Source organism: Cavia porcellus, unplaced genomic scaffold (assembly GCF_034190915.1).
Source record: "Cavia porcellus strain 051 isolate PalLab524CR breed Dunkin Hartley unplaced genomic scaffold, mCavPor4.1 scaffold_6, whole genome shotgun sequence".
NCBI classification, from domain to species: Eukaryota; Metazoa; Chordata; class Mammalia; order Rodentia; family Caviidae; genus Cavia; species Cavia porcellus.
Genome location: NW_026947489.1, coordinates 82,475,778 through 82,491,973, shown reverse-complemented (window position 1 = coordinate 82,491,973; position 16,196 = coordinate 82,475,778). Strand labels below are relative to the sequence as shown.

At 34.7% G+C, this 16,196-nt stretch overlaps 1 protein-coding gene across 1 annotated transcript in view; it reads right to left on the bottom strand.

The window, feature by feature from the left end:
• Positions 1–2,420: 2,420 nt before the first annotated feature.
• Positions 2,421–16,196, bottom strand: part of Hsf5 (heat shock transcription factor 5) — a 33,137-nt gene continuing 19,361 nt past the window's right edge. The window contains exons 4-6 of the mRNA XM_003466808.3: positions 13,989–14,510; positions 11,864–12,041; positions 2,421–4,641 (exon numbers count right to left, since the gene is read on the bottom strand). Coding sequence (XP_003466856.2) covers positions 4,571–4,641; positions 11,864–12,041; positions 13,989–14,510 — 771 coding nt within the window. The 3' untranslated portion in view covers positions 2,421–4,570. The remainder of the gene's footprint in view (positions 4,642–11,863; positions 12,042–13,988; positions 14,511–16,196) is intronic.

Genomic DNA, 16,196 nt, shown 5'->3' with positions numbered 1-16,196 from the left:
TCTCTACCTGCTGACAAAGTGAGGGTGGAGCAGCCAGAGGCAGCCACCCCCCGCCCCTCCTCCTCCTGGTGTGTGCGCTCACCGCTTACTTAACCGGACCCCTGCCTTCCCTCTCCTCTCTCAGCTCCTGTACTCCCTCTAGTGATCTACAGCCCAACTGCATCCAGTTCAAGCCTCCATACCTTTTGGTGGGTCAGTAAGTTACCACAAGGTTAATCAGGGCCACTCAAATATACCCAAGCAGATTCTGTGCCCCGCAGAGCAGAGATGGTGGCATGAGAAAATAAACAGAAAAAATAAAATAAAATCCAAAAGATAAAAGAATGGACATAAGGTTTTGCAAACATAAATTCAAAGGGTTTTCTGCTTTTTCCGGGTTTTTATGTCTATAAATGGCACAATGCCAGAATAAAGTGAACCTATCCTATAGTCTTTGCTGGTTTATTGCTGCTTCTATCTGCTACCTTGAGAAGGACTCTGACCAATTTATACATAGATTACTAATTTAAATTTGGTTAACTCTGTTCAAACTGTTCCTATATGGAGCTTTTAGATCAAGGGGATATCAGAGGTCAGTTATACAAAGGAGATTACAGAAATTATTTTGGATCGTCTGTAAAAAGCTTTTAGAGTTCTTAGGGACAATAGTTCTCATCTTGGAATAAGTTTTCTTGACCTGCATGGATTATTTTTCCAGGCTGCAGAATTTCTTGGCATCTACCTGTAATGTGGTCCATTTGGTTTGGTTGCAGAGTCAGAAGGTGGAAGAATGTTAGTAATGTTATTTTCTACTCACATTTGCAGAGGTGAAATGTTAACAGATCAGACCTATGTCCTTGATATAAAATTGCAAGAAAGACTCATTAATACAAGCAGAAGGTAAAATAAGGATGTAAGCAGAAAAAAGAGAACTAATTTTAGCTAATTACCATAATCATAAATTATAATCTTTTTTTCCCCAGTATTGGGGATCAAACTCATGACCTCACATCTGCCAGGCAGGCCCTTATACCACTGAGCTAAACCTCTGGCCTCCTAAACTATAACCCTTAAAATAAACTTGCCATTAGAAATAATGCAAAAGTTTCTAATATGCTTCCAATATTACAATTTTCAAATTCAGATTATATTTGTCTGTGGTCAGGTATTTCTGAATGACTGCCAAAATCTTTCACAATTTTATCAGTGAAAAACAATGTGAATATTGTTTGCTGATTTTTATACATTTAAAAATGGTTAGAAAAGATTGAGGGTATGGTTCAACAGTACAGTACTTAACTGGCACACCTGGGCCCCCATATTCAGTCCACAGTATCAAAAAAAAAAGCTTATACTAAATTTTATGTTGTTTTTACCTCATGTGCAAATGAATCTTTGTATGATAATCTGAAAAACTGTGAACAATAAATTGTATTGTAGGTTTTTGTAAAGTTTACATTACAATGTCTCTCAAAGCAGAAAGTAAAAGTGGCTTATTTACCTTCAACATTCTATCCTATAGAAAGTTTATGTTTCAGAATTTTAGATCTAATAACTAACCTACAACAGCGACAAATTCTAAAGTACATTCTTATTTAACACTTTTTCTTGTTTTAACTTTAAAAACTATGTAACACAGATCTTTTGCAGTTGCTTTCCTAAAAGACAGAAAGCACTCTAATTTGCTGGAGAGAAATTTTAAAAATCTGTTATTTTGTGGTATTACTGGATTTTGCACAAGGCTATTTCCCCCATACTCTTTTTTTTTTTTTTTTTTTGAGATAGAGTCTCACCATGTAGCTCAGGTTGGTAAACTTACTATGTAGCCCAGGTTAGCCTTGAACTCATGGCAATCTTCCTGCCTCAGCCTCCCAGAAGAGACCATCACATCTAGCTTATATTTTTATTTTATGTATGCTATATGATTACAGCATAAATAATGAACTATGACATAATTTATAGTTTCATAAATAATGAAACTATACATGCAAAAATATCTTTCATGTTCAAACTTAACAAAAAATAACTTACAAATGGACTTTACTGAAGAATATTCAGCCTTTTCCACAAAATTGTTCTTTGTTGTATTCATATACATGTCTGTGAATTGTCTTTACTCTTAATGACATTTTAAAATTTCAATCTCTAGTCTAGTGCAAATGAAAAAATGTCAGGACAGTTTTTAAAAAGATAATTTGAAAAGCAGAGTGCTAAACTGGATGTGGCAATGCATGCCTATAATCCCAGCATTATGAGGCTAAAGCAAAAAGACTATAAATTCTAGGACATTCTGAACTACATAGCAAGATCCTGTCTCAAACACCATTCCCCCCCCCCCCAAAATATAGTACATTCCCTTTTGAACTTTACTAGTATTATTAACAGTCATAATGACTGAATTTTCTACTGGAGAATAAAATAATAAAAACAAGCAAGAGAAGTCTAGTTGAAACACTCACTTTATTGTTGACTGATTGAAATTTATTGGTGCTTAAGGTGCTGAAATACTGAGGTGCTAATCAGGAACCTTGTTAGTATGTGTCAGATCCTACTGGCTAATTCACATGAAGATTTTTACCTCTTACCATTTTGCCCAAGTCACTGATGATAGCTTTTGTTGACAGATGTGAATGTGAATATAGCAGGAGATCCAGCTCCTTGGTTTGTTGTATTCATATACATAAAACTTTGGAAAGCCCATCAAGGCATTTCATTAATTAAGCCTTAAAACCACTGAAACCAAACCTATGCCAAGGTTCCTGCTTGACACATGTTCCTCAAAAGATATTATCTCTTTCAACAATATAGGGCTGAGAAAAGCATATTGAAGAGAATGAATATCACCTACACTGTTTACCAGCTCTTCAATATGACAGAGAAAAGAAAAAGTTCCTTCATTAGGAAACTGTGTCTTCTTTTTACCAACTCTGCCAAAATATACAACCTGGCCAAAAGATATAGATGTCTTGATAATTTGTTCATTTTAAAGCCTTGCTAAGAAAGATACATAAATACCCATCACATGGACATGAATTAGTTTTAATCACTTGAAATCAGACAGATCACTTTTCAGAATCTATTTTCATATGTAAACCAAGTCACTGCAGACTAATACAGAGCTCACCCCTCTGGAAAAAGAAAAATCTAGGTCTCTGTAATACTTCCTGGGCTTGACTTCACTGGGGAGGCACAGTGCAATAAAATAAAACATGAGCTATAACATCCACAGTGGCTAGTATAGTAATTATGTCATATCACTAAGTGCCTTTTTTATTAGTTTCATAGTCTCAGGTTTTCTTATTGTTTCTGCAGTGCATATTAGAAAAAATGAAGCAGTATACAGTTAGTACTAGTCAGTTTAAAAGACTTTAAGAAGAGCTCTTGTTGTCATTGAATGGGCAAGCAAGGGGTTAACCACAAAACTGGATTTCTAAGATGCCCTCCTCTCCTTAAAAACAATCCCACCATCCTACTACTTGAATTAAGAATCCTATAGAGGGATAAGAAAAAAATAGTTTATCCCACTATCCAAAATTGTTTTGGAAATTTAAGCCAGATATAAACTATTAAAAAAACATCAGAGCATAGCTTCTGCTACATGACAGTTATGTTTTCCCCCAAAAGTTGCACAACTTTTTATAGATGAGGATTTTTACTTGTCAAATGTAAAAATCTAAAATAAGAAACACTGCATTAAATTCTTAAAGTTTTTGTTTGTGCATTGTACATTTCTCCTCCAAAACGAGAACATTACATATCTGTAATATTAATAAAAATATAAAGCTTTAAAACCTTTAAATCTACACCATTTGTAAATATAATTAAACAAGTTAAATATTTTTTTACAAGACACTTAAGTAAGTGATATTAACAAAACCTTCTTAGCATTTATGATAATGTATCATTAAAATTAAAGAAAGGTATGAAAATAGAAAAATGCTCTCATTAATATAAAAGAATCAGGGGCTGTTAAGTGTGATGGATGGTCCAAGTCCGGTGCCTTGCTCTTAAAACAGATTGCTGGGTTAGGAAATAAGACAATTTCCTGGTTAATCACTTAGAAAATTAACTCTTCCCCAGAGTTTCTTCCCTGGAATTCCTGACCCATTTAGACCTGTGATCTCGGTGACCTCCTATGTCTTTGTTTCTTACACAATCTTCTCTACAAGGATCACACCATGCTTGAAACAGAGACTAAACTCCCCGCTGGAGTGCTGTTGATGTCAGTTTGAGAACTGCAAGACAACTCAGCACTGTGCTCCACACATGCTTCAGTACCATAGATGTGGCAGTCTGTAGATACTTCCTTACTGTAACAGAAGGCTTGGACTTAACATCTGAAAGGGATCTGGGCAGCAAACAAAACATAGCTGCTAGATGTTTAGTAGTTTGTCAAGGTAAATAATCTGAACTGAACAGCTGTAATAAATACCAAACTCCCAATTTTCAATTAACAAAATTCTCAATTAACAAAACAAAAAATACTTCTTTTCCTTAACAGAACTGAAAAAATCCCAACAGTGTGTCATGTGCAAGGCTGGTCTGCCTCCAGCTACAGCTAATGCACAATGTCACTTCTGTCATCCATTCCTCACTCTTTGAATTCTTCCTCCTTTGGAAAGTGTTCCTGCTTGCAGGCCACGTCCACCAGCAGATGAAGATCTAGAAAGAAAGGATTGTTTGCTTACTCTCAGCCTCTCAGTGTAGTGAGTTCTAAAGACAAGTCTTTAGACAAGAACAAGCTGCCTTCGCTGTTCTAAAACTACTTGTTTCCCAGATGTTCAAGTTTAGGGCATTCCTGTGATTCTAAAACCACACTGAATGAAGCCCAATTGGATACTTAGAAAAACCAAAATTGTAAAAATTTCACTCTTGTTCAGTAGTGTGACCAAACCTATTTTCACTTCAGTTGTCTTTTACTATATATGAGAAAGTGACTGTGTGAAATAAATCAAGGTGAAATATACATGAAAGTTCATTTACTCTGTAAATGAAACTTGTGGTACAAGACCAAGGTGGTAGGTTGTCGCAACAGGAAAAGGTAATGTCTGCAGAAAAATAATGTTAAAGTAATCACTACTTTCTCAAAGGTGATCGCATTCATAAAATGCCCATCTTTTGACTAACACAGCCATATTCTTGTGAAAACACCAAGTGAGCTATAAGAAAGAAGGCATATATTTAAGATTAAGACACAGAGTGGTTCATTAAGAATAGAAATAAGTAAAAGATGTGAGCTCAGATACTAGGTTCTGTAACACAAAAGAGCTAAGAATTTTTCCACAGTTTAAATAAAAATAGTGGTAACAATGATAATTGTCATATTTATATAACATTTTTTCATGTAGGTAAAATATACTATTGGGAGGTAGAATCTTTAAGCTATCATGTGGCTAATAAGTAAAGCTACACTGTACACTAGAATCACTTAGGGATCTTTTACTAATTTTTTTTTTTTTTGTCTTTTGGTACTGGGAATCAAACTGATGACACTGCACTTGCCAGGCACGTGCTTATGCTAAATCCCCAGTCCACTTGGGAAATCTTTAAAAAAAAAAACAAACAAACAAACACTGATGCCTGGCACTCCTGTTGTGAGCCCTTTATAGTAAGGGAAGTAAACAGATCAGGCAACTGAAATATACTGTCTTTTGATGCATGGTTTATTTATTTATCAATTTATACAGTAAACCTTTATTCTGTCACACACAAATAGGAATAAGGTGCTGATCTCAGCCACCCATATGAATATGAGACCAAATTGAGTCTAAGTTACTCATTAAATAAAAGTTTGGATCTAATTTGAGGCAAGCTAGGACAGCACATCATTGAAACAGGCATCCTGCAAATTCTGCCTTTTGAAGCTTAAATATATAGTTCCTGAGCAAAGTTCAGTCATTTGCTCGAGACACTTCATCTGATTAATAATCCAGTGGTGCAGTGATATATGTGCACCCATGTTTACAGCAGCACAATTTGTAATAGCCAGATCTTGGAAACAACCTAAGTGTCCATCAACTGAGGAATGTATACAAATTTATGGTATTTTTATACAATGTCGTACTACTCAGCTATAAAGAATGATCACATTGAGATATTTATAAATAAATGGATGCAACTTAAGACCATACTCGTAAATGAAATAAATCAAACTCACATGTATAAATACTATATAGTTTCCCTAGTGTAGGAAATGGTAAGAATACATAAGATTTTATGGTAATCATGATTCCCCATTACATTGCTTTGAAGCCTTATAATGTTTTCATTCAATAGTTGGAATGGTTTTATTGTTTGATTTTATTACATGTGATGGTATGAATAGCCTTTGTGAAGAAAACAAGACATTATGGCAGCCATTGCTGATTTAATATCATCTTGCTTTGAAGTCCTATATGCTTTTGTTCTTCTGTTTCCATTGGTTCTATCCTGTTGTCTTATTGGATTTTAATTTGTGTGATAGTATAGACAAATTTTCTATAGAAAATGAGATGACATAGTAGCCATTGTTCATTTTCTGTTATTTGGTTCTGAATGCCCTGTAATACTTTCATTCTTTTGTGTGGTTCTATATTTTGTTGTTTGATACTATTGTATGTGAAGGTATGCTCAACTATTTCAAAGAAAGAGACATGGTAGCTACTGTTAATATCCAATTGTCTTGTTGGAAGTGCTGTGTTGCTTACATTGTTCTGTTCTGATCTGCTTTGTTCTGTCCTCTTTTGTCTTAATCTCTTTAAAATAAAAAAAATTAACCCTGTGATGTCTCTTTATACAAAGTTTCTGTGGTAATTTTCACCCATTTTATTTATTGCTCTAGCTATGACAGGCCATTTGTTTTTGAGTATAACCAATCAGCTTTTGGAGAAATTGCTCTCTTAGAGTTTTTAAAAACTCCTCACCTCAGCTGCCAGTATGTTGTGATGTCACTACATGCTTGATATGACTGCAGCCATATTCCTTATGCTACCCCAGAAGACATTTTGATTTAACTGGTATGGAGTACAACCTAAACATCATGATTTTTGAAAGCTCACCAAAAGATATGGGCAACACCTAATTAGGATCATTTTCTAAACACTTCAACCCCATATCAGGACAAGGACAAGTTATACTAAAATAAGATTTTTGATATGAATAGATCTAGCTGGAACTTTACTTTGAAAGCAGAATGGGAAATCTTGGTAATGACAGAGGTAAAAAGTATTAATGCAACTACATATACCTACATATTTATATGAGGAGGCAGATTGAACAGCAGCAGCAACAAAAAAAATCTTTTTAATAACTGGACTTTAATATAAAATGGCATTTGACATACAACTTCTAATAACAAGCATCTAAACATAATAGTTTTTTTTAAAGTGAGCTTTTTTCATAACGAAACTACCAATCAAAAAGCTACAGAGGTCAGAAACCAATAAAAATACAAGATATAGACTAGCCCTGTGCATCTAGGGCATGTAACTTCTACTTGTGCATCTAGTATATAACTTTACTCAAAAGAGAACCTTGGAGGGTAGGGGATATAGCTCAGTGGCATAAGCACCTGCCTAACAAGCACAAGGTCCTGAGTTTGACGTTGGTACCACGAGAGAGAGAGAGAGAGAGAGAGAGAGAGAGAGAGAGAGAGAGAGAGAGAAAGAAAATAAATAAAGAAAACCTTGCATATTTATCAGAAAAGATAAATATCTTATCTCAAAATAAGAGAAGTAAAAAGAGCCATGGGTTAAGCTTGTGCTAAAGAGTATGCACAAGGCCATGAACTCAAATCTCCAGTACAGCAAAGCAAAGCAAAAAACAAAAAAAAGAAAAAAAAGCTGACCTTATGTTAGAAATTTTTTGTTCTTAGCTTCTGAATAGCCATTTGCTATTAGACAAGACCTTAAGTCAGCTGCCCTCAATTCAGCTTCAGAATGAAAGCCCTTAAGGGACAAGAGTATTGTATTTACACACTTGTTTGGGAATATTAATTTCCATTTCAGAGCACTCTCTAGAGCTTGGGAAATAGTATCTTACTGAAAGCTCATCTATAATACAATAGCTACAAAATAGGAAGTCTTTTCTTTAGGAATATATTGAATTTTACTCTTAAACATTCAGTTTCCCTTAACTGTAAAATTACATATCCCATTAGAACATAAAAGAGTGTGTAGCTTCCACAATGAGATTAATATTTGGCTACATTCATTTTCTTGTAATATCTCTACAGAAAATACAAAAGTATGATTAAGCCTAATATTCTTTACCCATTGGTATTTTTAATCCACAAGGTATTTAATCAACATGTGCTCAAAAAGCCTGCATTAAGCAGGGCAGTGACCGTAATTCACAATCTCCTTTTTACAAATTACCTAGTCAACCTGACTTCTTTCATTTAAAAAAAAAAAAAAAAAAGGAGGTGAATTAGGTAGGGAGGTGTAGCTCTAGCATGCTCAAGGCCCTAGGTGCAACTTTTAATACTGAAAGGAAAAAAAAAAAAGTCAAAGGAGCTTGAAGCATGAAAAAAAAAAAATTGGCCAGGCAGACATAGAACAGAGAACAACTCTAGGAGATAGGAACAAGTCTGGAATTAGGCAGCAGAGAAAACTCAAAAATAAAAGCCACTATGAGCCCTAGAAAGTCTCGGAAATCTTGGAAAGGTATTTTAGTGCAGAATAAAATTAGTTGGAGTCAAACATACCTAAACTTCAACATTCAGTTTAATAGCTGGGACAATATTCTATATCTGTGTATAGAATGCCTATAATTCTGGGAGGCTGAATGAAGGAGACTAAAGGAGGAGGGGGAGCTCAGCCAACCTGGGCTGCGTAGTAAATTCAAAGACAGCCTGAACTACATAGAGAGACTGGCTCAAAAAACAAACAGCACTCTGTAAATTCCTCATTCCTGTTATTTTAAGGCTTTTATATTCATGATATAGAAATGTTTTAAAGTATTTAAACATTTTAGTGGGGTTTTATTTTGTTCAATTATTAAGATATTGAAAATACAAAAGATGGTAATTTCCTATAATCTTACTATTCTGCATATATATATATATATATATATATATATATACAAACTGGGGAGGCAAAAATAGCTTTCAATTCTGTCTTCTCAGAGATAAGCAAAGCTACATGTAAACTTCCAGCTTTTTTCTACAATTATACAGCATCCCACCCTCCCTCTCAGCCTTCTTCCGACCTTCTTCCTTCCTTCCTTGACAGGGGCTGCACTAGGCATGTTGTGCTGTGACTCGCTCATTTATTTAACACATTATGAATACTTGAGTTTCACTATTTTCAAGTCACAACACATCCAGCTACTTTATTTTCTTAAATAGGTACCTAATATTTTATTACATGAATTTATCATAATTCATCCAATTCCTAATAAGCATTTAATACTTTTTCCATGTTTTGGTTATTACAAATAACAGTGTGGTGAACATCTATGAGTGACATTGGTAATACACATATTTCTGTCAGTGAGATTCCTACCTATTTATAAATAATGCCAAATTGACTTCAAAAGGCTACAGAAATTTATATACGGGAGTTTATTTTTTCCCTATTTCTTTATCAGACCTGATATTATCAACAGGTAAGCTGAGGCTTAACTCCTGAGTGCTGGGGCTATAGCTCAGAGGTAAAATACCCATTAGGTTCTGGGTTCAATCCCCAGTACTGAAAAATAAAAACAAAAATGAGAACAAAACCCCCCACAACACCTCTGTTGTTAACTCTCAATTGGCATAACTAAAGGCAAACAAACCAGATATCTATCAAGAAATTTTCAAAGGTTAAAATGTCAGAGAATGAATAAAGCCGGTTTGCTGCAGCATATAAACTGGTTTGCTGAGCACCTAAAGTAATCCTCAGACCCTTTAGATCTAGGTTAGCAGAAAGTAAGCAACAATAAGTAGATCTCTTCAAAAAACTCACATTCCCTACGGACTATTTCAGATGAGGCTATAAAAGATAATAAACAAATTGCAGGCCTTTTGGACAGATAAACCAGCAGTGACAGTTTCCTGGTCTTTAAAACAATGACAGTATCTTCGATAAGTTTGTTGCAAGGCACATAGTAGATATGTAGTGTGTGCTTATTTCCTTCTAAATTGCCTTTGGTGTCTTATTTTTTGTTGTTTGTTTTTGTTTTTGCTTTGTACCAAGAATTGAACTCAGGACTCTGCACTTGCCAGGCCACTGAGCTATGTACTCAGCCCTGCCTTCAAGTTTATACTACTGTTTTACATATTTTAAGTGATGAGAAATCTTAACCTTTAATTATGATTAGAAAACATACTCAACTAAAACTGACTATGCAAGGTAATTTAATAACTAATCAAGACAATTCTAAAAGATGTAAGAGTCTACAAAATTAAGCAACATTTTCACTTATGAATTTACTTTTTTTTTGAGACAGGGTCTCTTCATGTTTGGGATGGCCTAGATTTCAATACATAACCCAAGCTGGCCTCAAACTCACAGAGATGATTCTGTGTCAACCTCTTGAGTGCTAGGATTACAAGGGCCCAGTGAGTTTACTTTTTGAAGAAACTTTCAGATGTTTTTAACATTCAAAATCATTATAGGTTAAATGCCAGACTTGATTAATTCTACCTGAATGGCCAGCCCATATGTTAAGAATATTAAAATTACTCACTGCAAACTGTGATATGATTTGACTTTAATCATTTAAGAAATACATTTTATGGGCCAGGGACTTAGCCCAGCAGCTCAAGCACTTGTCTACTAAGTGTGAGGTCATGAGTTCAATCCCCAGTACCAAAGAAATACATTTTATTAGATAAAAATATAATTTCATCAAAATTTCTTACGAAGAATACAGCCAGATATGGTGGCATGTACCTAGATCACAGTGGCTAGAGAGTCTGAGGCAGGAGTTTTGAAGCCAGCCTGGGTAACATGATGAGACCTCATCTCAGAGAAAAAGTAGAACTGTATGTGCCCCAAAATAATCCCTCATGTTAGGTCCTACAAACCACAAGAAAAATTACTCCACTGATAATCAAACTTTACAATATCTTTATATTTTAAACTATCTTTGGTGTTCATCTAATTTTCTCTCATCACAATCTAAATACATATACCCTAGTTCAACGGTGTGTTAAGAGAACAATTACATCTATAATTACAAAATCTCTTTAGAGTATGAAAAGTTATTAAATTACCCTTCATCTTACCTTCTCCAAGTTAACCTAATTTATTTTCTTTTTAAAATATATTTAATCTTGTTGAGGATTTAGCTCAGTGGTGTTAAGCACCTGCTTGGCAAGCACAAGTGAGTTTGATCCCTGGTACCAAAATATATTTAATCTTTTAAAAGCTCAAATTATATGCAATCTTTTTTTTTTTTTTTTTGTCTTTTTTCTTTTTTATCAGTACCGGGGATCGAACTCACGACTGCCTGCTTTCAAGGCAGGCGCTTATGCCGCTGAGCTAAATCCCCAGCTATATACAATCTTAAGAAAATAACTATTACATACTTTATAAGGATAATTAATAAAAGTACACAATTAAAACTAGTTATTTAAAAATAGCACAGTGATGGGTAAATACAATTATGAATAATGAAGATCCAGAAAAACAATCACTCATATATTAATTCTACACTTGGTTCCATTACTAGCATCCTAGGGATAAAAACTCTAATTTTGTTTTGAAGTCTGGGGGTTGAACCCATAGCCTTTTCACTGAGCTACATCCCCAGACCATTTTAAAATTTTGAGACACAGACGAAGTTGCTCAATTGCCCAGGCTGGCCTCAAACATGCGATCCTCCTGCCTCAGCTTCCCAGAGTGTTGGGATTGCAGGCAGGTGGTACCATGTCTGGTTCAAAGCTGTAAATTCTACATCTTAAAAGTATAATCCTTACCAGGGGACTTTCCTTGTTGTGAGTTGCTTCTCCGCTCTCTGTATCTGGCTGGAGTGAGTAAACCTGTGTCTTTACTAGCCTTGCTAGCAGGCCCCATTTCTGAAATGAGGAATCCCATCTGTTCAGAAGGCAAGATACTCTCCGGTGGATTGGTCTGGCATTTTATACTGGCATCCACCTAAAATATTAAACCCACTTATTATTCTAAGATTTCTCCCATAAATCTATTAAAAGCTAATATAGCTTATCGTAAGAGTTGTATTATAGAAACATGCTTGTAAAGCTTTTCATTCTTAAGATATTAACTTTGATTTTGTTGAGTTATCTAAATACTTGATAATAAAATGTACATTTCCCCACACTTAAACCACTAAAATATATACGGAGCTAAAACATTTACTTATGAGTAAAGGATTTAAAATGAGGCCTGTCAATTTTTTTAACTTAAAAAATACGATTTTAAATATGACTGGTTAAGACAACTATCTTTGATTCAATTAGATGTGCCCTCCTACTTGGTAGGTCTGTGATGCCCATGGACATCATCTCACAGGACTGACTTCTGTATTCTCTTAAAGAAGCTGCCAAAATTGTATAAACTTCAACCTATACACATACACACACACACACACACACACACACACACACACACACACAATCTGTATCTGTCCTATTTATAAAATTAAGATTTCTTCTTGGGTTCCTAAATTTTCTTTGGAATGTTAAATCCTTTATCAACTTTTGAAATACTTTATTTTCTTTAGAAATTTATTTTAAATAAAACTATATAATAAAATAAAGTTTAAAGTTAAATTGCTTCCAACAGCTATAATGTTCAAATATATTAAGAGCTGCAGGGACATAGTGGTACATGTAGGTAAGCCCAGCACTCAGGAGGCTGAGACAGGAGGACTGCTACAAGTTTGAGGCAGGCTTGTGTTACATAGGGAGTTCAAGGAAAGTCTGATCTACATAGCAAGACCCTGTCTCAAAAAGCAAAAATAAATAAATATATATATATATATATATACAAAAAATAATTGCATGGATACAGTTTTAAGATATGAAATTCAATATTTTAGATATGATTATAAAGGAACAAAGGAATTTTATATTCTTTCTATAGGCATATTTAAAATATAAGGAACCTATCTTGTGTCCCTGAATTTCTATTATCATCTTAAAATAATATACCAAATCTCAATAGGCTCAAAAATGAGAGGTTGACAGAAATCTTAAGACATTTAGATTTAAAATCAAAATTTAAAAGGCGCCAAAAGCCAGCCAAAAGATTTTAAGAACCCTACTGTACTGGCGGTAAACGCCTGCAATCTGGAGGCTGAGGCAGGAAGTTTGCCCTGAGTTTGAGACCAGCCCAGGCTACATACTGAATTCAAGGCCAGCTGAGACTACATAGTGAAACCCTGTCTCAAAAACCAAAACAAGACAAAATGAATCTCTGCTCTAATTCATATAAAGCATGTTAATTTGGATGTACTTTGATGAATTATTCTTACTATTTAGAATCAAAGTTTATTCCTTTTCTGGTCATATATTAATAGAAAGAAATTAGCCTCTGTCTTCTAAATAGTTTTCTCAACCTACAGTCAGAATTTTGCCTTAGGAATACAAGTACAAGTCAGAAATTTGAACACAGTATGCTCACTATTAGAATGCAATGGTGCTGTAAAAAATGTAAGGAAAGATTTTGAATCATATACTTACCTCCATCTACAAATGCCTAAGAAAGTCCTCATATCATCTGTCAAACAAACCATACCTTCTGGTAGTGGAATTATAGTCAGACATACCTAGACCAGCCAAATTAATTTAGGAAGCAAAATTCAAGGGATGCTTTTAACTTGAAAATAATTTTGATTTACACCACAATGCTCTATCAGGTTCGTCTTTCCAGAGGTTCACTTCAGATCATAACATAATGAAAGGATGTGTGGGGATTACAGCAACTTCTTTTGAATCTTTTGCACAAAATCTCTGGGACACAACCCTTTTGGAAAGCACAGTGAACTGGAATTACACCCAAGTAAAAACTAGACAAACTCTTCACTCAACCTTTGGCAAGAAACACTTTGAGCATTATTAGGATTGTTCTTTGCATCCTTACCTGATGTGTGCAAAATGGTAGCCCTTCTTGCATAAATACTACTGAAGATGAAGATGCATTATGGCTTAGCTGCTCCTTCAGTTTGCTATGAGCTTGTTGGATGGCTGCTGATTCCTGCATTGTGCTGTTTTCCACAGGCTGGGCTGTGTGGATGGTATAGATGTACTCAGGTGACTGCGGTAGAGAGCAGGCAATTGCTTGATCTGATCCAACCACAAAAGACGTAATATCTGAGCCTACAGGAGTAAGTGGCTCCAGCTGGCTAGCCTGACTTGTGGAAGATGGATTGCTGCTGTTTGAATTAGCTAGGATATGTTGGCCTCTGTTAGACTGAGATGTAGGGCACTGATTCTCAACAGGCTCCACCTTTACCATTTCCAATTTAGGGGAAGAATGCAACTCATCTACTATCTGAAAGACAGCCTCTAGGTTTACTTCTGTCTTTTTATTTTCATCAGTAGCACTGCAAGGCCAATTAGAAGGCAGAAATTCAACTGGATAGGAGGACTGCATTGGAGGATTCTGGGAAAAGAGAAAATAGGACTGTTTGGATAGAAAATCAAATATGAGATTAAGGAGGAAAGCAACAACATTTAGGCAGATGAATGTTAAACATAAGTGACTAAATCTAAAGCTTACTAAGAAAATAGGAACACTAATCTACTTTTTAGCAACAGTAGCTTCAAATGCACTATTAGCTTTACACTTAGCACCAACTATACATCAATCACTAGATGAGTTTTATTTTTTTCAGTATTGCAAATCAAACTCAGGACCTTGTGCTTGCCAGGAAGGTGCTTATGTCACTAAGCTATATGCCCAGCCTAGATTAAGTTTAGTACTGCAGAGGACCACTAATTCTCAGGAGTATACAAAACCAAAAAGGTTACAGTACTCAAATACCTACTTGCTAATAGAATATATATATACCAAAGTTTTCCAAAAAGACTTATGGATAAAAACATCACTTTCATTTATCATACTCTTTTAGGAATATAGTAAAGAACTTTCAAAAACAGGATGCTCACAAATTTACCAATCTTTGTATGAATTCAGGGGGAGGTACTGATGATACTCTGTTCCCAACGATCTGAGAAAAAAAATGGATGGAATATCAAATATCCCTTGGTTACTGAGATTATTTTTAAAAACAAAGCAGTAAATTGGGTGGCTGAGGCAGGAGAATCACTCTGAATTCAAGGCCAATCTGGGCTACATAAGCAAGTTCAAGCCCAGCCTACATTACATAGTGAGACTCTGTCTCAAAACACAAAACAAACAAAAAACCCCAAAGCAATAGATTAGAATAGCCATCACTTTTAGATTTGTATCATTAAACAATATTGTTTTATACATATGGTAGTGCTTTGCACAAAGTAGGCATTCAATGTTATTTCAGATTGTAACTTAAAATACAAAACAATTATGATGAAATAAACCATACAATGACTTGATATTATCAAACATAGTTTTGGGTAACTAATGCCAATAATTAATATAAATTCAAATAGTATAAGTATCAATTTATTATAGCTAATAGCACCATGTATCGAGCTCTTACTATGTGACAAGCACATGCAAAAAGCTTTATATACATTACTTCTTTTAATCCTTACAAAAGCCTTATGAAATATGATCATTTCTACTTTTAAATAATAAAAAGAAAGTTCAGAGAAACTTCTTAATTCACTCAAAGTGGCATTAAAGTAACTGACAGAGCCAGGTTTTAAGCTTAGGTTTGCCTGATTGTAACTCAGGATCTTCAGATTATGAGACTGACATGCTGCCTTGCCTGATTCTAGGATTTTTGCTTTAACCACAATAATACAATGACCCTTCATGCAATGCCTTGATAATACCTATAATCTAATGACACTGCACTGATTTTCAGAATGTAATCTGAAATATCATCTTCCTATTTTAATTTTATTTATTTATTTATTGGTATTGGGTTTGAATTTACAACCTCATGCTTGCCAAGCAGGCACTTGTGCCATTGAGCTATATCTCAATGAGCTATATCTCAATATCTCTTCTTCCCATTTTTAAATGTTATGTCTCATGTATATTCTCCAAAAAATGAACATATACTGTCTTTATAGTAAAAATGTTCTGAATGACCTATTTAAAATGACATAATCAAGATATAAATACTGTCAGAGTGTCTCTAGTATAATTCAAGGGAGAGTGTCTGGATCTACAAACAAG